Source organism: Diplotaxodon limnothrissa, linkage group LG1 (assembly GCF_057381915.1).
Source record: "Diplotaxodon limnothrissa isolate DT_005_m linkage group LG1, D_limnothrissa_male_GT1.1, whole genome shotgun sequence".
Classification (NCBI taxonomy): domain Eukaryota; kingdom Metazoa; phylum Chordata; class Actinopteri; order Cichliformes; family Cichlidae; genus Diplotaxodon; species Diplotaxodon limnothrissa.
This window is the reverse complement of record NC_140596.1, coordinates 31,302,267-31,327,177: the sequence shown is the minus strand read 5'-3', so window position 1 is coordinate 31,327,177 and position 24,911 is coordinate 31,302,267. Positions and strand designations below refer to the sequence as shown.

At 40.2% G+C, this 24,911-nt stretch overlaps 1 protein-coding gene across 1 annotated transcript in view; it reads right to left on the bottom strand.

Moving 5' to 3' along the window:
- Nucleotides 1-24,911, bottom strand: part of trip4 (thyroid hormone receptor interactor 4) — an 86,462-nt gene that overhangs the window by 50,830 nt on the left and 10,721 nt on the right. The window contains exon 12 of the mRNA XM_085349833.1: nt 710-812. Within this exon, the coding sequence (XP_085205959.1) occupies nt 710-812 (103 nt within the window). The remainder of the gene's footprint in view (nt 1-709; nt 813-24,911) is intronic.

The window sequence follows — 24,911 nt, the reverse complement described above, 5'->3', positions numbered from 1 at the left end:
ATGTTCACAAAAACCGAGACAAGGCGATCATATCCAGTTTTGTAGGGAAAAGGGGGGGGGGGGGGGGGGTGTCATGGCTCCTGCTACATTTTACCTCAAGAATCTCAAAAAGAATTCTCCGTCGATATCAAACGATCTGAGAGAGGCACAGCTGTATAAACAATCCTCTCAAGTCTTTAGAGGGTTTAGAAATATTAACAAAGGAGCTTGCAGGTACATCATTTTTGCAGTAGCAGCTATGGCAGCAGAGGGAAAATGTGTTTGAGCTCTCTTATAAATCACACAATACAGCAACAACATTGCACATCCAGACCTAGTTAGTCCCCCAGGCAACCTGACAGCAAAATCCTGTCTTTACAGATGGCTCTCAGAGAGAAACTGCGTGTGTGTGTGTGTGTGTGTGTGTGTGTGTGTGTGTGTGTGTGTGTGTGTGTGTGTGTGTGTGTGTGTGTGTGTGTGTGTGTGTGTGTGTGAGAGCTTTGTGTCCATGTGTGTAATTTTGTTTTTATTAATGACAATATAGTAGTTGTGAATTGTGTAGCATTATCACTTTCACCTGTCTTTTTTATGAATAGGTGTAAACATACATACTAAAGATGATTTTTTTTTAAAAAAGGAGAAGAAGAAGAAAAAAAGAAAGCAATTCTTAGTTAGCTCAGGCTAATTTCATCCACTCCACTTCCCCGGACATGAAAGAAGCAGGACTTACAGATCTTGTGCTTCCCTTTCATGGGGAATTTCACGAGCAACTCCTGGGGGTTGGTGCAGATGAAGACGAATGGAGAAGCAGACTCCTCACAGGTATCAGGGAACTGCAGGGATGGTGGGGGGAGGGATAATGAAAAGAACAGTTTAGCATCGTCTTACACAGGACTAGCATGTCAATACTGTGCACAGAAAATATGTTGGCGCTCATGACAGCGTTACAGTTATGAATCATTCAGCGAGTCCCTGTTTATACGCCTACGTCGTGCAAACTGTCCTCCGTGCCTGATGTAATACTACGGGCCTGACAGCAACTGATAGTTATGAGTCTCGCTGGGTCTTATGCACTATAATTGCACAACTAATGATGCAGTCGCTAATGAGAGCAGCTGCAGCACTTGTGAGCAGTAAAGACGACTCAAAATATATGACAACCGGTAAGAAATTCCTTTTTCAGACGCAGTGTTGTGTGCACATACTATTCAACAGAAAATAATGAATATCAATTTAAAAAAAGAAAGAAAGAAAGGAACATGTATACAATGTTTGTGTTCATTTATTAATAAGGAGAACAAGGAATAATTCGAATTTCAAAATCAAACACATTCTTCCACATCTACAGAAATGCATCGAATTTAAAACACACCCATAACATATTTATCTGTCTCACATTCCTGTGTAAGAGTGGGCGTTTTACAGCCTATAAGTGACAGCAGCCCACAGCATACAGAGGCCAAGAGACAAGAGAAAACCTCTCTCTCTCCCTCTGTTATTGATTAGTCTCTCAGGTGAGAGTAGGGAATTGACTGACACAGTGACAAAGGAGTCATCTTTCCCATCACAGGCAGCCAACAGTTCTCAGCTCATCCAATTTCCTCCAGCACTATCAGATAGTGCCCATGATTGCATCTACCCAGCCAGGAAGCAGCTCTTTTCATGACAGCATGCTTTTTCCTCCCCCCCTCTCTTATTCACAGCCTCTCTATCTCCCTCAAAGGAGCACTGAAGGTTGTGACAAATTTGGGGCTTTTAAAGGAAATCAACAGAGTCTGCAACCTATCTGTAAGGTCCCTGCAAACTGAGGACAGATGATAGAGATGCTTATTTCTGATTAAACCCCATGTCGACTTGAATCTCACTCACGGCTGAGTGATAAAATATGTAAACACTCCTGAAAGAGCCCCTTGATTGCTCCCTTCCTATGGCAAATGACACAGTGATTCCAATTAAATTAGATTCCCCCATTGGAAAATTCTCCTGGCTGTCCTTGAACAAAATTATCTGTAATTTTGCAGGTTTTAAACAAGGCGGAGGGAACGAGGGGACGAGGTTGGAGATACATCAAAACCAACAATGGAAATTGTTGGTAGCTTATTCCTGTGTGCCAAAGACGTTCCTTCACTACCAGAAGCACAGGTGTTGGAGCTCATTTCTTTGATTTGTTTATGGGATGGCTTAGGCACATTCAGAACGTCTTGGTCTTGTGGTGTGAACTAGTAAACTTAAATGTGAAGCATACAGAAAAATAAAACAAAACCAAATGATAATAAATTATATTAATAAATAATAATGAGCAATTTTCATTAAAAAAAATCTCTATATATAAAATACCTACGGTTCCTTAATATGGAATATTAAATAGTGGATATAGGATGGTTGTAAATCATCATTCTTAGGGAAATTGAAATACATCACTAATGTGTAATTTGGCTACTGGACCAGGACTGTTTTCCAAACTCCATCTTTCTACTTTAGAAGATTTAGAAAACAGTCCACCAATTAGAGTCTGCCCATACATCACTTTGCACACAACCACAAATAGTTATATAACAAATTAAAAGAGCAAAAACTTCAAACGCTGCACAGTTGGACTTCATCATATCCTTCGATACAGCTGAGTTCTGAAGTTAGGCGTTCCCTACGCTCATGCAACAACCTTACTAAGTGGGGTTTAAAAGATGGACGTAGCTACAGTGATGTCACTCCTGGGTTTCTGAAATTGTGTTCTTAGGCCTTGAGATAAGCGCTTCAGCCATCGCCATCTTGGTGATCAAAAAACTGAATATGATGAGGAGAGGAGGGTCTGACTGTGAACAAACAATCAATGAAAATTTGTAGGTGGGCCCACACACTTTTAAAATTAATTTTTTTACTGTCTATGACGGGATCAAAGTAAGCAACATTTCCCTACCAGTAGTGGTTAACACACTCACCTAACACATGGAAGATCCCTGTTTTGAGACTGGGAAGAGACACTGTTATATCAGGAAGTAAGCAGCAGCCAAAGGAAACTTCTTCTTAGTCTCAGTTAAATCCTGCCAAACTATTTTCCTGTAATGGTTCCATTGAGGAGACCAATTACAATTAAAGCTTTATGGTTGAATCGTCCATGTGAAAACAAAAGGCACCAAAAATCAGTATTGTCAGTTTTTTGGGTTTTCATATTCCTTTTGTTGTTTAGTTTTAGTTATAGTGTTATTGAATGTACGAAACTATTTGGACATGAAACTTTTAACTTCATAATTTTGTTCCCTTTGACATTTGTGAACATCAGAAAACAAATCACTCTAACTAGCTCCTCCAAGTCCAATATTTACGCCAATTTTAAAAAATTCAAGAAATGATTCTTAAACACATTAAAACCCTTGAAACATAAGAAGAGCCTTTTACACACCCTTCCCTCACTTTACACTTTTATACTTGCAAAATCCATTAAGTCTAGGCGACAGAGCTGCCTGGGTAGAGTGCAGGAGGCAGAACACAGGACAACCACTCACTAGCTGCAAACACAACAGACTTTAGCCTAGAGGCACGCTCTCATCTGTGCACATCAGTTACACGGACTACGAACTTGGCAGGTTAAAGGCCGTTTAATGTCTGACGGAGCTACATTAAACATTTGTGTTCATCAGGTTATTTCTGCAAGACTTTCATGGCTGCACTGCATGTGTGAAAATGGCTTAATACTGCAGCTTTTTACCAACAATACAAAGTTCCTTGAGATCACTTTTGTGAAATGCTGCTACAAAGACAAAAATAAAACTGTATAGAAGAAAGAGAGCGCATTCATCATGCTTGCAGTGGTCATTATCACATTAACAGGAAAACAAGCTCCAAAATCCTTCAATAATGGAGCCTGTGAAAGGTAGTCTTCCTCGCTATTCTAACATTGTTAACACACCACTTTCTCACACAGCAGATGCAAAGTACTGTGCAGGCACGCTGCTCTTTTTTGTCTGAGTAAGACTACAAGGAGCAATAATCTAAAAAAAAAATCACTTTAACAGCATGATGAACAATGTGACTTGGGCCACAAGTGAAAAGAGTTATCTCTGTGTATAAGTGGGCTGCCTGCAGCATAAGAAGCACATAAAAGAAAAACTATACTTGACTTCAACGCCTGTGAGAATATTCTGTGATCTTCGAATAATTACATAAGACGTGGCAGATAAAAGAAGAATATATCACAACTAAGAAGTGAGAGATAAAAATTGGGAATAAGAGAAGATTCAAAAGGAAGAAAGAAGCACAGAGGCATTTAAGATCATTACGGAAAAAAAAAAGAGAAATCTCTCGTTACACAAGATGGCTGTATTGTCAGTTGTACTCAAGGAAACAAAATGGTGGTGGTCTGAATTCAGATGAAACGAGCCTAGCTGCAGCCAGTGCTCGAGTGTGCTCATGTGAGACCCTGCCAGTTGCCTGCTCTTTCATCCTCCATTAGCTAATTAGCATTTAAAGCTGTTGAATGTGCTGCTTTGCCTCACTACCTCCCCCACTTAATTGTTTCCATTCCACGTTAATCAAAAGGGCACGAAACGTTGTGGTTGTGTGACAAGAAGGTTTTCTAAAGCCCTCCATATTCATCAGGAAGGATCTAATGTAGTCTGAGTGGACCCGCTTACAAGTACAATTAAAGTTAAACACAGGTATTGAATTAGGAAACTGTTAAGTGAATTTACACGAAAACACCGTGGGTGACTGTCACGTGACCTCGCAGTGGCACACTCGTTCGTTAGTGAGTCAGTTTGTTAGTATGGTAGGTCATGCTTACAGCCCTTGGGCATTCTGGGTAGACTGCCTAATGTGTTCGACATGGGGAGAGATCTGAGGGCCTGTGTGTACAGCTGCATTCAAATGCCTCAGCTCGAATTGTGTATCACTAGTTGATCTCTAATTTACTTGGCTTACTCAATCGTGAGACAAAACGCTTCCGCTCTGTCACAAACGTCGCACGGAGTGCACGTCCGCTGCATGGCTGCGTTCCACGCTGCTTTGAAAAGGTGGATGCAAACACACCTCGACCTTGTCGGCGTGACAACTGATGATAATTCTTGCCAGTGTTTCAACAAAAGTGCAGCTCCACTGTCCTAGCTGTGGATCAGACTGAGTGTGCATAATTCAATCATCTGGTTAGCACTCTTAGAGCAACAGCTTGACATTTTGGGAAATGTACTTATTATTTTTTTCCCCCTCAGAGACAAGAATGATGTCACTCTCACATCTTCACAGTTCATTTGAAGCTACTAACTGCAGCCATTTTGCTTTGCTTAATGTGTTCAACATGGAAGAAAGTTTTCTGGTGTGATGTTAATAACCCAGAAGGTTCTGGACTCCACATTTTGTATCCTTAACTGATGCCATGTTTGGTTTTTCTTTTTTTGGAGACACAAATGATAATATCTGGATGACAGGTTGTTAAGATATCAGCTAAGGTTAGCAAGCTTTGATAGCCACCTGCATTCATAAACTATATGGTGTTACCCACACACAGATATTGGCACTGCTAAGTCACAGAATTATGAAATACTAGAATTGTACCCACCAAAATTAAAGCACAAGCTTCTTGAGCAAGTGGTACAACACAGCAAGTAATTCCTAAATCCTTCTATATACATCTTCGCCCAATAGTTTGCAGGCAAAAGCATGAGTTACATAGACCTAGAGACCAGTTGATGACAGCTGGCAACCTCTGGTTAGGAATGCATATTTTACCCTTGCGAACGAGTTGGTAGTGGTTGCTGAGAAAAACTGGTAGTGCACAGAATACTTTCTTGCGAGCGTTGTGGTTAGTAGTTGACAGCACACAATGTTGTCTGTAAACACTAAGCAATGTTTGTAAAATGTAAAGCTGTGAACCAAGCCAGAGAGTGAGAAATTTCACCTTCAAAATAAAAGTTGCATGTTCACTGTTTCTCTAGTTCTCTGCGATTATCAGGTTACTGGTTGTAGACAAGTCTGCATTTTCCACGCTACGGGCAATCCATGGCAACCTGTTAGCAACCAAAATAATCACAAGGACACTTTCAGTACAGCATCATACACTTTTTTCTTAATTAGCAACAGCCAGCAACCACACTCTCCCCCTCAGATGTTTCCTGATGGCAGTTTTACATTTAACTGCTTAAACAGATGATGTCCAGAGTTGCTTTTTGACAAATATAATGGAAACAGGGGATTGCTCTCCATTGAGACAATTTTCTACTATTAGAAATATGCTTTTTTTGAATTAGGTAAAAGATGGCTTTTACGTAGAGCACACAGAAGGCAACCAAGAGTTCCTTAACACACACACACACACACACACACACACACACACACACACACACACACACAATATTTTTCTGATCTTTCACATGTGGGCTCAATCGGAATGGACTCCATTTTTGTAGCAAGGAGCTGACAATGTCAGGTCTGTTATATGTTGGCGTACTGTTTTCATGCACAGCGGTGTACAAAAAAAAGGGGGGTATTTAAACATCACAGAGGTTGTTTAATCATTTGTTTGTGCCAGGGGATAAAAAACAGGGCTCCAACAAACTGAAACATCTTTGTATTTGCAAGCTAGACATACTGCAATGCTTTGGAAGTACATGCTGAAGTGCGATGTGTGGGAGTTAAGCAGGCAACATGCTGCAAATATGGACTCAAAATATTTAACAGGAGCACAGCTGAATGAAGGCTGATATAACATACTAAACAGCAAAATGAAGAGGTGAAAAATTCATAAAGCATCACAGCCTCTTCAGAGACTGCCAGTTCAATAAACTGCCCACTATTTAATTTGCTGGGATCAAGCCGGAGGGGATTCAACAATAACCAAGTGCAATAATATGAAATTCACAAGTTCATTGGAAAAAGTAAAAAGGGTCTGCTGGAAGGAAGCCTTTGGCCATAAAAGAATAACACTGGCTTAGAGGGCAGTGAGAGGACACGGTGACCCCACTGCTCTTACCACACATCTTTATATTAATGTAACATGGACTGAGGTTTATGAGTTTTATATTTCACATGCGTACTTTATCAGCTTTCCTTCCTCAACAAGTCATCTGCGTTCGATATACTGTACTATTTATTCAAAATACAGTCCAAATACCATGAGCTAGCATCGGTATTTAAGTAAACAACATCCATCTTAATAAAAACAGCTAAAACAGAGTCAGGATTTGACAGCAGGAACACAAACCTTTAAGCCCAAGCTTGTCAAGTAACAGCTCAACAAGCCAACACTGTTCCCTCTCCTCTTTCTACAATGTCTCTCTCCCTCTCTCTGGCTCTTTTCAGCTGCTGTCGGCAATTAAGGGCAGCAGAGACAAGTAATCTCCTTCTGGGCGACAGGGCCAGACCAGAACAGGCATGTGGAGTGGGCTGTGCAGTGAAAGGGGGAGGGGTTGGGGGACTGCGAGGCTGGCCCCTACCTCAGCCCTAGCCAGGCCCTGCTTGGCTGCACTCAATCTCAGCCCAATAAAAAGCCCTTCATTGGCAGGGTGCAACTGAGCCAGACGGGCTGGGAGCATGTGGCTTTTAAAAATGAGGAGGGTGGAATAAGGGGAATGGGAAGGGGGGGGGACCAGAGAGTAAAAATGAGGAATACGATTCGGGAAGAAAGACAGATAATAAGAATACAGAGGCGGAGACTCTGATAGATAGGGAACTACACAAAACCAACTGCGTCTTCCCTGAGAGGACACTTTTGAAATACTGCTTAGCCAGTTCTGTCAAGGCTGGTTTCACCCTGGGAATGCAGAAACAGATGGGTTGTCTCTGAGCTATGGGCTACATGTGGGAGGTGAAAGGGTGTTGTTGGGAACTGTATGCAACAGCAATCCTTTGCCAATCGTTCTTTAATCTATTGTGTTCCCCAAACAACACAAGCATGTTTCTGGCATTCATTAACCCGCCAACAAATGCAGCTGCCCCGAGGAAACTTGTACTCAAACTGCTTTTCAGCCTTTTACACGCACTAAGTGTGTTATTTGTTTTTCCATCGCCGAACAACACAGGAACAGAGCACATGCAGGCAGCACAGACATTCAAAGACAACAAAATGCACAGACATGACTGCACAAACACAGACACACAATTGTACATTTTCCTGCTTTAACTGAATGACATCATGAGCGGTGCCAATTTGTTTTCATGCCGTCTTGTTACATTTCTGTTTCAAAAAATTCATTAATGAAGAAAAAAAACCCCACATAAATGTGATAAATTCAAAATAATTTTAAAGGATCTATCAATAAGCAATCACTGAGATTGGTGCTACTTGGACTTTTACAATGTGACTCTACTTCTGTCTCTATCCTAAAATCTGTAACTGATGAGCTGCATAGCAGTGCCTGTAAATCTGATTTATCAGCGATGAATGGAATTTTTCTTTACAAGCTTCTAACAACTGAGAACAATAGGTGCTCAGATAAGACTGAAAAGCTGGCAATGCTCCATTTCTCTATGCAGAAATGCACTAATTTCCGCTCCACTGCCAATAAACTGGGTGGCAAACTCATGAGCATAGACTTTTGTTGTCATAGTAAGGTAACCTGTTTTTTTTCTCCCCGCAAAGTTGGCATGCAGCCTTATTTGTGTTGGCAAGATTGTCATCGAAGGTATGAAGCCCTAAAGATGTTCACACATCGCTTTTCTCTTCTGTGTTTGAATAATCAGCTCAGCAGAAAATGGCCCTTGATATTTTCTTCTATTTATTAGTTCACAAGTCGACAGAACATGTTTAATTTGATAGTGAATTCTAGATTGGATATGAAACATTACATGAATTAGACACACGTATAAACATCTATACCAGATTTAACACTGTCCAGGGAGCTGTATTTAAAAAATAGGTGTTTTAGCGGTGTAAAGTTTTAGCGCTTGTGTGTGACAGAACCAATTAATCAAATGGAAACCAAGTACATGTAAGCTTAAAAGCAGTCTGCAGGAGGTCACTTTTGTACTGCCCCTGTCTACAACAATAAATTTAATGTTAAAAACCAAGAACATGCTTTCACTCTTTGCCTCTTAGGTAGTAAATGGTTCTTCAATATTGGCAAGCTGCATTGATATGGGAGACTACACCTATTAGCCATAATGTTAGGGTTCATAGATCACTTTATAAATGAGGAATCTGTGGAGGAGAGACTGTTTGAGCCAGGTGCAGCGGTCGTTCGCAGGGCCGACAAGTTGAAGTTGATGTGATAGTTTATGCAACGTTAAAGTTTAAGTTAAACCCCAGTTATATCGAGGTTAAGTCTTTCTTTTCACAAGCGCATCCAACTACGTTAAACATGAAAAGACCCCTTTTCAGGGCATTTCAGCCCTGAAGTTCTCTAGATATTACTTTTTTTATAGGAGGTGGATGGACATTGGGCATTTGTTGTTCCTTACCCACCACCTCCACAGTACAGATGTAATGGTTTTATCATTTCACAGTGAACAAGTTATGCGTCCTGCCTTCTGCACACTATTTAGGCAGCATCCTTAACCAAAGTAGAATGCGAATTTCTACCAGTGAGAATGTAGCGGACATGAACCATCTCCTGTGACAAAGGGCAACTTCAGAAAATGTCAGTCTAGTAAAATTTTATTTCCACAGAACCTTCCAAGATAAATATCACAAAGCGCTTCACAAAAAATGCTAGAACATCAAACTAAAAAGTCACCCAACAGCAGTTTCAGCAAAGATCTACATCACTGTTGAAGTAAACCACCAGCAATGAGGTGCGGCTGTTTAGCTGCTGCTGCCGTCAAAGACTGAGACGATTTTAATATTTACAAAAAACGACTCCGGTAGTTTAGCAGGGATCCTCCACGTTTTCTGATTTGCCACCATCTGTCGTTTGCTGTTAATTCAAAGTCGCGCCTTCATCTGTTTGACATTAAAAACCTTCCAGCAGTTGAGGAGAAAAAAATATTTTCACATCACATTTACTGTTAAACATCTGCAGGAAGTGTTGAGTTTCATTAAGAGAAACTTAAAATGATGAAAGAGCAACAAAGAGGTGTTGACTGGAATGAATGAAACAGCTTTTCTGTTTGAAAGTGAAAAACAGCAATAAGTGCACATGTCTTAAATGTTCCTTATAAATATAAAAATGTATCAATGCAGCCTTCACAATGAGAACTACAGTTCACACACCAAGCATTTTGTATTTACAGCTCTTCCTTCCTGTACATCAGTTCTGATATTCACTTATGCAAACTTATTAATGCATCAAATATAATAACAGATGTTATTGCATTAAAAAGCTGGCTTTTTGTATTTAGTGGCTACATCAATAGACATTAGGCAAGGCAAGGCAAGGCAAGTTTATTTGTATAGCACAATTCAACAACAAGGTGATTCAAAGTGCTTTACAGAGACATTAGAAACAAGAACAAATAAAAAGCATGATTTAAAATTGATTAAAACAAGCAAATAACCTAACTAACTAATTAACAAACAAACAAACAAACAAACAAAACAGTATATAAAATCAAAACAGATAAAATCAGAACAGTAGATAAAATCAGTAGTTAAATGTAAGTTTTGAAATTTAAGCTTAAAGTGTGGATTTGGTGCTTTATTCAAATGCAGCTGAGAACAGGTGAGTCTTCAACCTGGATTTAAATAAACTGAGTGTTTCAGCTGATCTGAGGCTTTCTGGGAGTTTGTTCCAGATATAAGGAGCATAAAAGCTGAATGCAGCTTCTCCGTGTCTGGTTCTGACTCTGGGAACTGATAAAAGACCGGATCCAGATGACCTGAGGGATCTGGATGGTTCATACTGGGTCAGGAGGTCATTGATGTATTTTGGTCCTAAACCATTCAGAGCTTTATAGGCCAGCATCAGAACTTTAAAGTCTATCCTCTGACGGACAGGCAGCCAGTGTAAGAACCTCAGAGCTGGACTGATGTGGTCCACTTTTTTGGTCTTAGTGAGGACTCGAGCAGCAGAGTTCTGAATGAGCTGTAGTTGTCTGACTGATTTTTTAGGTAGACCTGTAAAGATGCTGTTACAGTAATCAAGCCTACTAAAGATGAATGCATGGACTAGTTTTTCCAGGTCCTGTTGAGACATCAGATCTTTTATCCTTGATATATTCTTGAGGTGATAGTAAGCTGACTTTGTTATTGTCTTAATGTGTTTTTCTAAGTTTAGGTCTGCATCCATCACTACACCCAAATTTCTCGCCTGGTTTGTGGTTTTTAGATGTATAGATTGAAGTTCTCTGGTGACCTGTAATCGTTTTTCTTTGGCGCCAAGGACTATTACCTCAGTTTTGTTTTTGTTTAGCTGGAGAAAATTGTGGCACAACCAGTCATTGATTTCCTCAATGCATTTACCAAGAGCCTGTACAGGGCCTCGGTCTCCTGGTGACATTGTGATATATATTTGTGTGTCATCTGCATAGCTGTGATAGTTTATTTTGTTGTTGTTTATAATCTGTGCCAGTGGGAGCATGTAGATGTTAAACAGAAGGGGTCCCAAGATGGAACCTTGGGGAACTCCACATGTGATACTTGTCTGCTCAGATGTGAAGTTACCTATTGATACAAAGTATTTCCTGTTTTCTACGTATGTTTTGAACCAGTTTAGTACAGTTCCTGAAAGACCTGTCCAGTTCTCCAGTCGTTTGAGTAATATGTTGTGGTCAACTGTATCAAATGCTGCACTGAGATCCAGTAAAACTAGGACTGACATTTTTCCACTGTCTGTATTCAGACATATGTCATTAAACACTTTGGTCAGAGCGGTTTCAGTGCTGTGGTTCTGTCTAAAACCTGACTGGAAGGCATCGTAGCAATTATTCTGTTTTAAGAAGTAACTGAGCTGTTGAGAAACTGCTTTTTCAATGATCTTACTTAAAAACGGGAGATTTGAGATCGGCCTGTAGTTGTTCATTTGTGTCTTGTCAAGATTGTCCTTTTTCAGTATAGGTTTGATTACAGCAGTTTTTAGTGATTCTGGAAACACACCTGATAATAAAGAAAAGTTGACGATCTGTAACAGGTCTGACTCTAAAGTCTTTGAGACCTTTTTGAAAAAACTTGTTGGCAGGACATCTAAACAGCAGGAGGAGGAGTTCAGTTTACCTAAGATGTCCTCCAGGTCTTTGCTGTTAATAGGTTGAAACTGTTTCATGGTGTTTAAACAGTTTTTTGGTGGACACAGTACATATCCTGGATCTGCTGTTGATGTACCAATTGCTTGTCTAATTTTTTGGATTTTTTCAGTGAAGAATTTGGCAAAGTCATTGCAGGCCATGGTCGAATGAAGTTCAGCTGCCACTGACACAGGAGGGTTTGTTAGCCTGTCAACTGTAGAAAATAAGACCCGAGCATTATGGCTGTTTTTAGTGATGATGTCAGAGAAGTAGGACCTCCTTGCATTCCTCAGTTGTAAATTATAATTGTGAAGTTTCTCTTTATAAATGTCATAATGAACCTGGAGGTTTGTTTTTCTCCATCTGCGCTCAGCTTTCCTACACTCTCTTTTTTCATTTTTCACTAGTGTGGAGTTTCTCCATGGAGACTTTTTCCTTCCAGAGATAACCTTCACCTTAATGGGAGCAATAGTGTCCATTACATTTAACATGTTAGCATTGAAGCTATTGACGAGCTCATTGACTGAACCTTTGGACAGGTCAGGTGTTAATGGGAAGACCTGGTTAAAAATTGCACTACTGTGTTCAGTTATACACCGTTTTGTGATCACTGTTGTTGATATATTTGTGTGGGCTGAGATTTTACTTTCAAAGAAAACACAGTAATGATCAGACAGGCCCACATCAGACACAGTAACCTTTGAAATGCTCAGGCCTTTGGAGATCAGTAGGTCAAGAGTGTGTCCTCTATTATGTGTGGCCTCTGTTACATGCTGAGTCAGCCCAAAGTTGCCCAGAGTGTTACTCAGGTCTTTAGTCCCTTTGTCCTGAGGGTTGTCCACATGAATGTTAAAATCCCCAGCAATAATTACACAGTCAAAATCAACACAGATCACAGACAGCAGTTCACTGAGGTCATTAAAAAAGTCTGTGCAGTATTTGGGAGGCCTGTAAACATTAAGAAACACGACTTTGGATGGGGCCTTCAGCTGTAAAGCCACATATTCAAAAGACTGAAAACTTCCAGGAGATAGCTGCTTACATTGAAATGATTCATTAAATAAGACAGCAACCCCTCCTCCTCTCCTGCTCGCCCTGACCTCACTGATAAAACTGTAGTTAGGAGGGGTCGTCTCGATGAGAACAGCTCCACTGTTACTTTGGTCCAACCAAGTTTCAGTTAAAAACATAAAATCAAGGCTGTGCTCAGTGATTAAATCATTAATTAAAAATGTTTTCCCAGCTAGAGATCTAATGTTTAATAAAGCCAACTTAAGTGTTTTAGAGGTATTACTTGTCCCCTCGTGTTTGGGAGCAGTCTGTGGCACACAAGGTATGTTTACTATATTTAAAGATCTTTTAGAGTGCAGCTCTCTGTGTTTTGACCAGGCCACATGTCTCCTGTCACCTAAAAGTACAGAAATTTTAAAACCTTCTAGTAAACAGGGTCCCAGCTTCTCCTGGGAAAAGTCATCACTGCCATAATCCTCACAGCCCGGACCCTTCACACATCACGCATCAGACTGCGGAGACAGGGCATGAAGAGGAACTAAGGGGGGCGAGGCTGGGCAATGTGACTTCGATTGCTCTGTTGAGGGTGGGGCTCGATGGCGAACCTTTGGCCGCTCTGGTGGGGGGTTTATGGGGGACAAAAAGGGATTGGGACGGGGGGTAGATCTGAGCCCAGCATTGACCCGCTCCATCATCTCCTCAGTGAATTTCAGGTGTGGGGAGGAGGGAGAAAGGGAGGGGGAGGAGGGTGATGGCCTGTCAGGGGTTTGGGGGACTGGGGAAGGTCGTGGTCCCTTGTCCTGGTCGTTGGTGTTGTTGAGAGAGTTGGAGGCAAATAGGGACCCCTCTTCTTGCCTTAGATGTCTCTCCTTTCTGAGGCTCTTCCTCAGATGCCATGGATGTCTCTCCTTTCTGAGGCTCTTCCCGGGTGGGGGCAAATGGAGCTCCTCCTCAAGGTTTCTGCTGGGCTTTGTCTGTTCTTGGAGTACTGTTTGTTCCTCTTTATGAGATAACTCCTCGTTTATCTCAGCCTTGGCACCAAGCACGGATGGATGACGTATGGAATAAAACAAGTTGGAGGTGAACAGTTTCACCCCTGACTTGTTAAAATTAAATCCATTTGCTTTGAACAGATGCCTGCGTTCCCAAAAAATATTAAAGTTGTCGATAAAGTGCACTGAGTGGTCAGCACATGCTGATATAAGCCATTTATTCAGTGTAAACAACCTGCTGAATCTCTCGTCTCCTCCTCTGACCGGCGGTACAGGTCCACTGATGAATACAGCTGCATTCAGAGAGTTTACAGTATTTAATAATCCAGTAAAGTCCCGTTTCAGAACCTCCGACTGTTGTTTGGACACATTGTTTGACCCTGTATGCAGAACAATGTTTGTCACAGTTGGATATTCATCTGCAATTTGAAGAATTCTCTCCTTCAGGTTGTTGACCATATCGTTAGGAAAGCAGAGGACTTTAGTGTTCTTACCGCACATCCTTTGTACATCCTTTACGGCAGAGTCACCCACAATCAGAGTTTCAGGCCTAGCCTTTAGCTTTCCCTGTGGCCTTTCACTTTTCAACAGATTTTCAGACCTTATTTCGCTGCTTTTAGATGGATGGTTGTCCGATATAGATCCAGGGTCCTTTGATAGTGGAGCAAATCTGTTCTGCAGTTTCACATTCAGTTGTTTTGGAGGTTTGTTGTTAACCTTCCTATTCACGGTTGTCCAGTCCTGTTTCCTCCCGTATATAGGGGTAGAAGAGCTTCTCTGTCTCGTAGGAAGTGAAGGCCAGTCGGTTTCAGAGATTTCAGCTCGCTGTGCCCTGCCTGTGATACGTCCTCCCCCTTCCAGGAGACATGATTTATGTCTTGGTTTTGCACCAAGACAGTCTAAGGGGGGATTATCACTTGAGGATTTATAATAATGCACAGAGTCTACTTTCTTGGTCATGTTATCTGTGCTCCTTAGCTGTGTACTAGCTTGCTCATCGCCATTGTTTTGAATCAAATAGGCAAGGTTGTTTCATTTCCACACAGTCCATTTACCTCCACGTTTACTTCTAAGCGATGAATTTTTGTCTCCAGTACTGCAATCTTCTGCAGGAGGCTGTGGTAGTCATCTGTGGAGAGGGAAGGCATCTTGTTGCTAGTTAGCCTAGCGGTTAGCACCTTTCCAGGCTATTGAGGCTGCTCGGTGCCCAGACGCTGTAATCAGGCTTCAGCTGTGTCTAGGCCACAGACACACGGAGCGCTGAGGACAAGGTAACCATAAAATGTTGCTGTTTCTGTTAAGAACACTCTAGTCCTAATGATCTACAAGTGTCCAGAAGTTATCGCAGGTAAGCTCACACGGAAAAAAGGGAAAAAAATCAGCATAAAAATCAATAAAAATCAATATAAGAAGCAAAGCATTCAAGAGCAAAGAGATGAAGCGTCCACACTCACAAAGGGGAGGAGCTGCAGGTCAGCCATTTGTGGGCTAAACAGCTCAGGTGGATAGGAATATTGTGTTAACTGGTTTATTCATGGTAACAAAGTCACTCAGCTGCACGGTATCAAGGGTACATGTAAACAGCTCTACCAGAGTTTGGCTAGCGGCCAAATTGCACAGCACATGTAAGTGTAGCCTGTGGCCTCTTTGCAGACATCATACATTTCAGTTGTCTTTTTGACTCTCAGCCACCATTTTTTCCAATAAATCCCAGTTGGCTGTCAGCAACTATTTTGATAAACGTATAACTGTCATTAATTAATTAATTAAATTTTTTTTGTTTACTTTTTTACCAATGACAAATATACCCAGGTTTCAACTACTTAACTTGTACCAGCAGCAAATCCTTTCAGCTATGTTAAAACCATGTAAGAGTTGTTTTAAGAGGAAATAATGTGATCAACTGAACAGCTTGCAAGTTAATCTATGAACTGACACCTTATAACGATCAATGTTTTTACCTTTGCTTACAGAACAATAATTCTCAAACCTTTGTCAAGACTAAAACGAGAAGCCCTCAGCTTGTGCAAAACACAGGATTAAGATCGTACTTGCTCATAACCCAAACCGATACCAGCTACTGCAGCTCATTTAGTCTCTTTCAGTGGAGCTTAGGCACAGAGTTGCATGGTGATGATTAAAAATTTAGCATACTCCTTCACCTACAGAATCAACTGGTGTCAAGTTAGAGAGTGAACATTAATTATCCAGGAGTGTCCAACACTGGCTCCTGAATTTTTTTACATTATTAATATCCTCAACGCAAGAGACATGTCTCATTATTAGAAGCTCGGCACCAAGGCCACGATTTTCCAATTACTGCCCCCGTGTCAGTCAGTGTTCAACTAAAAAAAAAAAAAACCCTAAAAAAATACTTCCGGTTTCACGAGATATGCAGGGTCAGACATAAGATTGCACTTTGCCATAAATTAAGTTAAAATTCATTTTCAATTCTAATCAAACCATCAGCGTTAATGTGAAATTCCATTAAACCTGGGGCAGCCAACATATTTTTGTCATCACTGGACAGAAAATGCATCGTAAACCCAGACAAAGCCTAACTCCAGCACTCTGAGAGTGAATTAAACTGCATTTAGCCCATGACTGGGGAAGTAAGATGCAGCGGCAAAATGGGCTATATCTCAATTCTACCCAAAAGTCTATGCACGGTTTTACTATATTAATTGTGTGGTTTTGTGGTTTTGACTCAAGAATCAACTCAGCCAGTCAGTAACTCATTTTTTATTTTCATGCAAATAACTTCAAGGTGTCACCAGCCCAGTACTGAAATTTCACAGTATTGAAATTTCCCATAAGGACTAAGGAGCAAAAGGTATTTATCAATTTTCTACCTTTGTGACTCATAAGCAAACACCTCAGCTCTGCAAATAAAAATGTTGGTAAAGGGCAAGCTGCACATTAGGCTTTTCAGCCAGTTCCAGTGCTGACAGGTGTAGTGAAGTCATGTGTTTTTGCAGTGAGATTCACACAGACTTCCTCACTTAGCCCAGTTCCACTTTCCCAGCCTTGTTTATGACTTCACCTCCTGCGGAGGCCTTTGGGCAAGAGGAAAACAAGACTGTCTCACAACAGTCAAAGCCTTTTAGACTCAAAAATACAAACTGCTGGAACTTTCCAAGAAAAAGGGTCCTCTCTTTTACTCATAGTCAAGCTTCTGTTTGATGACTGCTGGACTCTGGCAATACTGAAAAATAGAGTTATTTCAAATGTGCAGTGAAAAATATAGTGGAGATACAAAACAATGCATTTAACAGTGCAGTTAAGAAGCTGCAAGTACCAAACATGGAAAAAGTGGATGTTATAATTATCAGACAACCTCATGGCAAGCGCTTCTACTTGGTGGTTTCCTTTAAAACACACATGCACGCACGCACACACACACACGAACCCCTGGAGACAATTACTATGTCTGCCTTCAACCCTCGACTTCAAAGAAAAATTCCAGGCAATCTAAGGCATTAAAACTTCTTATTTTCCACCACAATCTCCTTTTATCGGTGCCACAAATCCACCTCTCCTTTACACAGGTGCTGTCAGCAAAAATGCTTGTATTTTAAGTAAGGTAACAAACCACTTCACAGTGGGCATTTTATTTCATAATGTGGAAATTGAGAAGAACTGGGGAGTTTATGAACACGTCTGTCTCTTGAGGTGAATATTTGCTTTGATATTCTGACGTCGGGGTGCAGCCCTGCCATCTGTGTTCACTCAGCCTCTGTGGGAAACAACTGTCTCTTCCCTCCTTCCTTCAAAGCTGGCAGTAAGCATGGTTTGAGAAAGGAGCACAAAAAGAACCCTCGATTCTTATCAAAGGCATGTTTTAGGTTTCTCCAAGCCCATGGGTTAGTACTATACCGTACAATAGATAAGGTGATCCGACTGATATGTTCTAACGGAGGGTACAAGGGTGCTGAATAGGAGCCCCTTTTCAATTTATATCTTTACAGCCTTTTCCAAGTAATCCAAATTTTTTGAGTGGTTAAATACAGCTAAGAGATGGAATTAATACTTTAGGTTTCTTTGCATTATTGAATTATCTTTTGCTTTAATAGAAAAAAAAAAAAAAAAAAAAAAAAAAGATTAGGCAATTGCTATACATTTTTCTGCATTGCACATAAGCAGCTGACAATAATACAGGGACAGTTATCACCTACAGACCTTCTTGAAACTATATCCTGATGGCAATTCAAGTGTTCTTTTTTCATGTGATCTGCTGTTGCTCTTTGTGGATTTACGCATCTAAATTCAACCACATGTAAACAGATGTTTCGTGAGTTGTCTTGGCCGATTTCCATCCATCCAGTATACTGTTTACTGGTTTTATACTCGACAGTATACAGTTGGTGTGAAGTTAGAATTCAGTCACTGACTCTCAGCCTCTTTAGCTAAAATGGAAATTCATCTCTGCTACACTTTATGTAACCTAACTCTGGCCATGGAACATCAGACACTCTGAACGAGACCAACACGCTGTTCTCACTTTAAATCCATCAGAGTACAACAAGCTAACCTGTTTATCCTGCACTACACTGCAGAGTATTTTCATGCAATCTCCATTTCAATCCAATTCAATTATATTTATGTCGCACCAAATCACAACAACTACTGCTTCGAGGGGTTTTGTGTTGAGAAAAATCCAATTTAAATAGCACAAAGTATTTATGTATACATTAATTTGTTTTGCAGGATGTTTCACAATATGAAAAATCATAACTTCACATCATATACAAAGCCAAGATCTGGTTGAAAACAAACCCAGGACTTTACATGAATCTTTAAATTCCCAGTTTATCAAATACCACTGAGCAATCCATATCCGGTCGCAGCAGATGGCTGAGTCTCCCTGAGCCTGGTTCTGTCGGAGCTTCCTTCCTGTTAAAAGGGAGTTTTTCCTTCTCACTGTCGCCAAAGTGCTTGCTCATAGTGGGTCATATGATTGTTGGGTTTTTCTCTGTATGTATTATTGTTGTTGTGACTGTTGTTGTGATTTGGCGCTATATAAATAAAACCGAACTGAATTGAATATCTTTAAATATAAGCTCTTTTCTATTCCCCGTCTCTCGTGTCCTGTCTTTCTTACATCTTAGAGAGAAATCAACAGACACAGTGTGCGACAGACTGCACAGAAAAAGTTTGTACGTTTGCTAATATTTGTTGAGCTGATAGAAATGTTACATTTGAAATTACCTGTCACTTAAACTTTAAGAACTTTACTCCTTTTATTCTCACTCCTTTTCCATAGGGCTAGCTAGATGCTGAAGTACCGGTACCATGGCTTATGGACATCTACACAAAACAAAACAAAACATCAGCCCACTTTAACCTGTAACTATGGCGATATAAATTATGCATAACTTACAAAGTTTTGCCTCTTTCATCTCTTTGCATGCGATTGATTGATACACCATTAGGATTGCCTTTCCTGTGTTATTGTTCAGGCTCAAATCGGTTTGATGTTTAAAAGCGTGCAGTGATGTGAAACAACAACTCCCCTCAAATGTCTTAAGCCAAACGTAATTAGCCTGTTTTGAAAATGTAAGGAACAAAAAGATATTTATGTGAAAATGCACACAGCAAAAGAAAAATGCTGTCAGAAAAATAAATACAAAAGTAAAGTACAGACACCTGAAATCTCCATTTAAGTACAGAAACGAAGTATTTGTACTTGGTTACTTCCCAGCCCTGCTCTTGATATAGCCTAACTGGTACCAATTTTGGCTGGCAGAGATAATGTATGAAAAAACAACAGAAAATCAACAAAGAGCCATAACTTTTCTCTGTAGTCTCAACAGGACCTTGTCAGTACTTAGCTTTGCGACTACACAATGTTCTATGTAAATGCCAGCTTCTTATATCACTTATTTATGATGGATTAAACTTCAAACATATTAGATAAAACTATGTTTTCCCAGACAAAGTAAACATTTGAGTACAAATCCGGACGATAACTTTCTGTCTTGTGCATTATCCAACTTTCTGTTAAATATTAAAACTGCATCTTTATTTGAACAGCAGACACAAACCTTTTAGCTTTTAGGAAATTCCAATATTATTACATCTAGACTCAAACAGTTTGACAAAACAGCTCTTAGAAAAAAGGTCATCTTTTAAATGGAAGAAAAGATTCTTTCCTCATGGTGATAACATGCCTCCGCACAGACCATGTGTTGTTTAAAACATCACTATTAAAATGTAATTATGTTGCGTCATATTCTTGCATCAATGACCACAAAAACGGTTACATTCCAAGGATGGTCTGACATGTAAATCAATACTTCACACAGTTGGCCAACAACAGCAAATCGTGTCATATTTGCTTCTTGAACAATGGCAGAAGGGCTTGTGGAGTGGGTGCGCCAACAAGCATCACTAAATATAGGAAAAGGCAGCAGAATGAAACAGTCCCGGCTGGCGGTGGAGTAACACTGCAAATTCCTGAATATTGGATTTCCATTGTACTGCAGAATACATTTATTTCTTGATGTAAGCTAAAATACAGAAACAGGAGATCAATCTATGAAGGCCTTTGGCCAAATTCTAAAACGAGCTTAATGTGATAAAACCTCTCCAGTCAAGGAAACAGTTTACATGTAACTTACCATTCTTTAAATGTACATGTGTCAGAAAATAGTTATTTTCTCACAAAGTAGACCTCTAGATTGGCCATAAACAGATTTATGTTTTGCGTTACTAGATTTAAAGAAACAAACGTCTGACTGCCATTGCTCACTACACTCTATAATTCCAGCAGTAACACTGTAGAGCACAAACATACTTCTATGACTCATTAAGATAAGACAACCTTTATTGGTCCCACACGTGGGAAATTTGTTATATTAATATGACACCAGCCTTGATTGTTCTTTTTTTTAAATATTAAGAAAAATCTATCTACTATACATCTTATTTGTTCAGTTCTTTCACCAAGAAAAACATAAAACAACATGACACTGGGCCTACTTTTTTCCCCCCTGTTTTCATGTCTCCATTAGAAACTGCATGAATCAGTAAACTCACACTTTTTATCAATGCTTTCATCTTCATCTTCCTTCACCCCTAATGCAATGACTAGCTATAGTATCTTGTTTACACAAAAAAATAATACTAACAGAGGAGTCCAGTTAAGCACAACCTGGGCCTCTGCAACAGCAACTGCAATAGCACCCAGGCCACTTTAAGTGAAACCAACCGATCTTTAACTGAGTTTGAAAGCTTCACTGGAAAACTGAAATCTCCATGCACATTTTATCTGCATAATAGCTTTATTAACAAGTGAACTGCCTTTTTTTTCTATTAAAAAACCTTCTCAAATAAGATAGTGTCTGTGGCTACTAAGGCTAAATTATGAGGAAAATTCTGTACTTTTATGTTGTCGGCTTTAAAACCGAAAGCCGATGAGTTGAGCACGAAGGCGTGTCACGTTTGACGTAAATTCTACTTGATCACACACGAGTACCTAGTGGTGTGTATGGGGCAGGCAATCAACTCCCTGCCTCCCACAGCACATATCACTAGAGCCTCATTGGAAATAATCACCCCGCTCCTCCTGCCATTTAAACCGACAGCACCTCATATCAAAAGCACAGTTCCTGTGTTTTGGAATTAAAATGTTGATTGAGTGAGATTAACACACCAAAGACAAATACACCAAAGATGAGCTGTCACAGACATTCTGACGAATACTCCGGATGACACATGGAGAAAACCTAGATGTGGTTACCCAACATAACAGTACAGACCGATACAGAATCAATTTCCATCAAGATGGGAGCGAGTCCAAGTCTGAAAATAGCCCGCTGTGTAACAGGCATGTGGCAAAGATGTTATCTGTACTGTGACTGTGCTTTGTAAGGATGGCTGAACTGAGAAGCCAAATGGCAAACGGCAGAGGTTGGATCGACTGAAATGAGATCATCCCTACTTCATGCGATGAATATCATATCCACACTTAAGAGACAGTTTTAACAGACAGAGAAAGCCATTGTAAATTAACTCTGGGTAAGTACTGATTTGTTTTTTACAATAAACAAATGCCCACCCCTACTTTCCATTTATCTCTTGTCACTACCAGGAAGTTGCCGAACAGACGTATTGCCCAGTGGAGTACAATTGAGTTTGTAATCAGTGACCCTGCAGCAGCAGAGAGTCTCACGCTCTCTGTCTCTCTGGTTCTCTCTTGAGAAGAGATACTTGTGTTAATACTGACGCTGGGTTGGGCTGGGCTGGATAAAGATCTTTTCTCAAGTGAACACACACACAGGCATGTGTGACATGAAGGAATTGCATAGACATGCCTGGGGAATGTTGGCAAAAACACTCAAACTCAGCTAGACATAATGAGAGAAGTAATGCCTGTTCTCACATTTGGATGTGAACAGGCATAAAGAATAATGATTAAACTGAGAGCTCTTCCGATTCCTGATAATATCGTAGCAGGGAAACATGGTCGCCCACTGACTTTGCACAAGTACTTACTGACTACAACACACAACCTTCATTCATTTTCCCATTCCAAAACAGAAAATTGGCACAGACACGGGCCTCATGAGGAGCGATTTTGGGGCATCAACAACAAACACCAGATGTGTAGTTGGGAGATAAATGTCAAACATATTGATTCTATGCTTCATTAAAGCTTATTATGGGGGGTAAAGTTTGCCTGCGGCAATGGTAATAACAGATCACAACATCAACATCCACCGAGGTCTTGTTTTATGCAAACATTGTTTAACACAGTTGGTGCCATTATCAAAGAGAGTACAAACTGAGAGCCAGAACACTGCTTCATAAAGTAAAAACAAAAATGGTGTTTCTGTTCCAGCTGAGATTTCAAAACTGTTTGCAGAGCCAAAATGAGTGATTTGCAAATGCAACTTGTCAAAAATAGCAACAGTTATTTTATTTTATCTTTTAAACAACAGATTTCTGTCAAGTGACTGAATTTGACCTAGAACCTTGTTACACTCAAGGAGCCTCAAAGGTAAATGGACACTTGCCAGCCTGTGACACTGGAACTTGTGACTCTTCCCTTACTCTTCTAATACAAATTACCATATTTTTCAGACTTTAAGGCTTAAAATCCTTAAATTTTCTCAAAAATCGACGGTGCACCTTATAATCCAGGGCACCTTTATGTATGAATTCTGGTTGTGCTACCTGACCTTGAACCGATTTTATGTGGTACACAGTGTTCAAAAATCTGTCAAAAAATGTTTTAGTACGACTTTGGTAAGCTATGAAGCCGCACCGCTTGATGGATTGTCAGAGCATTACGGCTACCGTAGTCAGGAGCCTCGCGGAGTAACCCGGGTCCAAAACTCCGTCCAAAGTCAACACTGCGGCATCACTGAGAGTTAAAAACTGTCTAAATTCTTTCATCTTTAATAAAATGATCAGTGTTGCTGCTTTACCAGGTGTAACAAGTTTAACATCCAGGCATCCATGAAAACAGAATTTATTACATTTAACAGAGTTAGAAGTTAGCAGGAAGTTAGCTCGCTAGTTTCCACCTAAACATGATGTACCATGTTCTGACTGAGAGATTTCTGAAGAAATTCAAACGTACAGCTCTGCTATCACTTCCAACATAAATGAAGACAGAAAACTAAACAGCAGTGACTTTTGTAGGGTTACTGAAGTTGGACTAGCTGGTATATAATGATGTGCTACGTAATCGCTAGCTACACAGCTATGTTAGCATAACAAACACAGTGAAGCTGGAGGATGAACGCTAACTTTTTTCCACTCTATAAAAGTTAACGTGAGGGTTCCCGATGGTTAAGGACAAATGCAATCGCATGACAGGATGCTGTAAACGGACCAAACTTCAGTCAGGAGAACAACTGAGATAATCCATCCACAATACGAGGTTAGTTATTAAAATACTGCAAAAACATGGGAATAGAGCAGCTGCGAGAGAATTCAACATTAATGAATCAATGGTATGGAAGTGGAGGAAGCAAGAAGAATGAGTTGAGTAAAGTTTGACTTATCTGACTGTTTTGTTTCGCTTAATGCGCCTTATGTATGAAAACAGACCCGTTCATCGACAGTGCACCTTATAATCTGGTGCGCCTTATGTAAATAGAGAAACTGGAGTTGATTCAAAGTGTCAGAAAGATCACTGAAAACAACTAAACTAATAAATAAGCATCTAATGAAGTCAAGAACACTCAAATTGTTAAGCAATCATTGTTAAACCATTAGACACCACGATGAATGGAAATACCAAGGGTTTACAACAAGGTCCAAACCACCAACTGCACTCAAGAACAAGAAGGTGAGATTAGACTGCCAGAAAAAACGTTTTTATACAGAAAAAACCAAGCTTAACCCGTGACAGTACGATCAGGAGGAAAAAATATGAAGGAAAGAAACAGCTTATGATCAAAAATATACACATCATCTGTCAAACATGGCAGAACCAATGTAAGGGCATGTGCATATATGACTGCTAGTGGAACCGAGTCACTAGTGTTTATCGATGATGCGACTGGTGATAGAAGCAGCAGGATGAATTGTGAAGTGTAAGGGCTATGCTCTCTGCTCAGATTCAGCCAGATGCTTCAAGACTGATCTAACAGAGCTTCACAGAGCAAACGAATAGTGACCCAAACCAAAAATTAGGATATTTTTCAATGGCTAAATCAGGGACCTGATCTCAACCCAACAGAGCTTGCTTTTCAGTTACTGAGGACAAAGTTGGTCACAGAGGATTTTCATTGATATATTAAAAACAACCATGTAATTAAGTACACCCTCACCATTTATATTCCAGGAGACTACAGTTTAGAAGCGACTAGGACTTCACTGATATTTTAT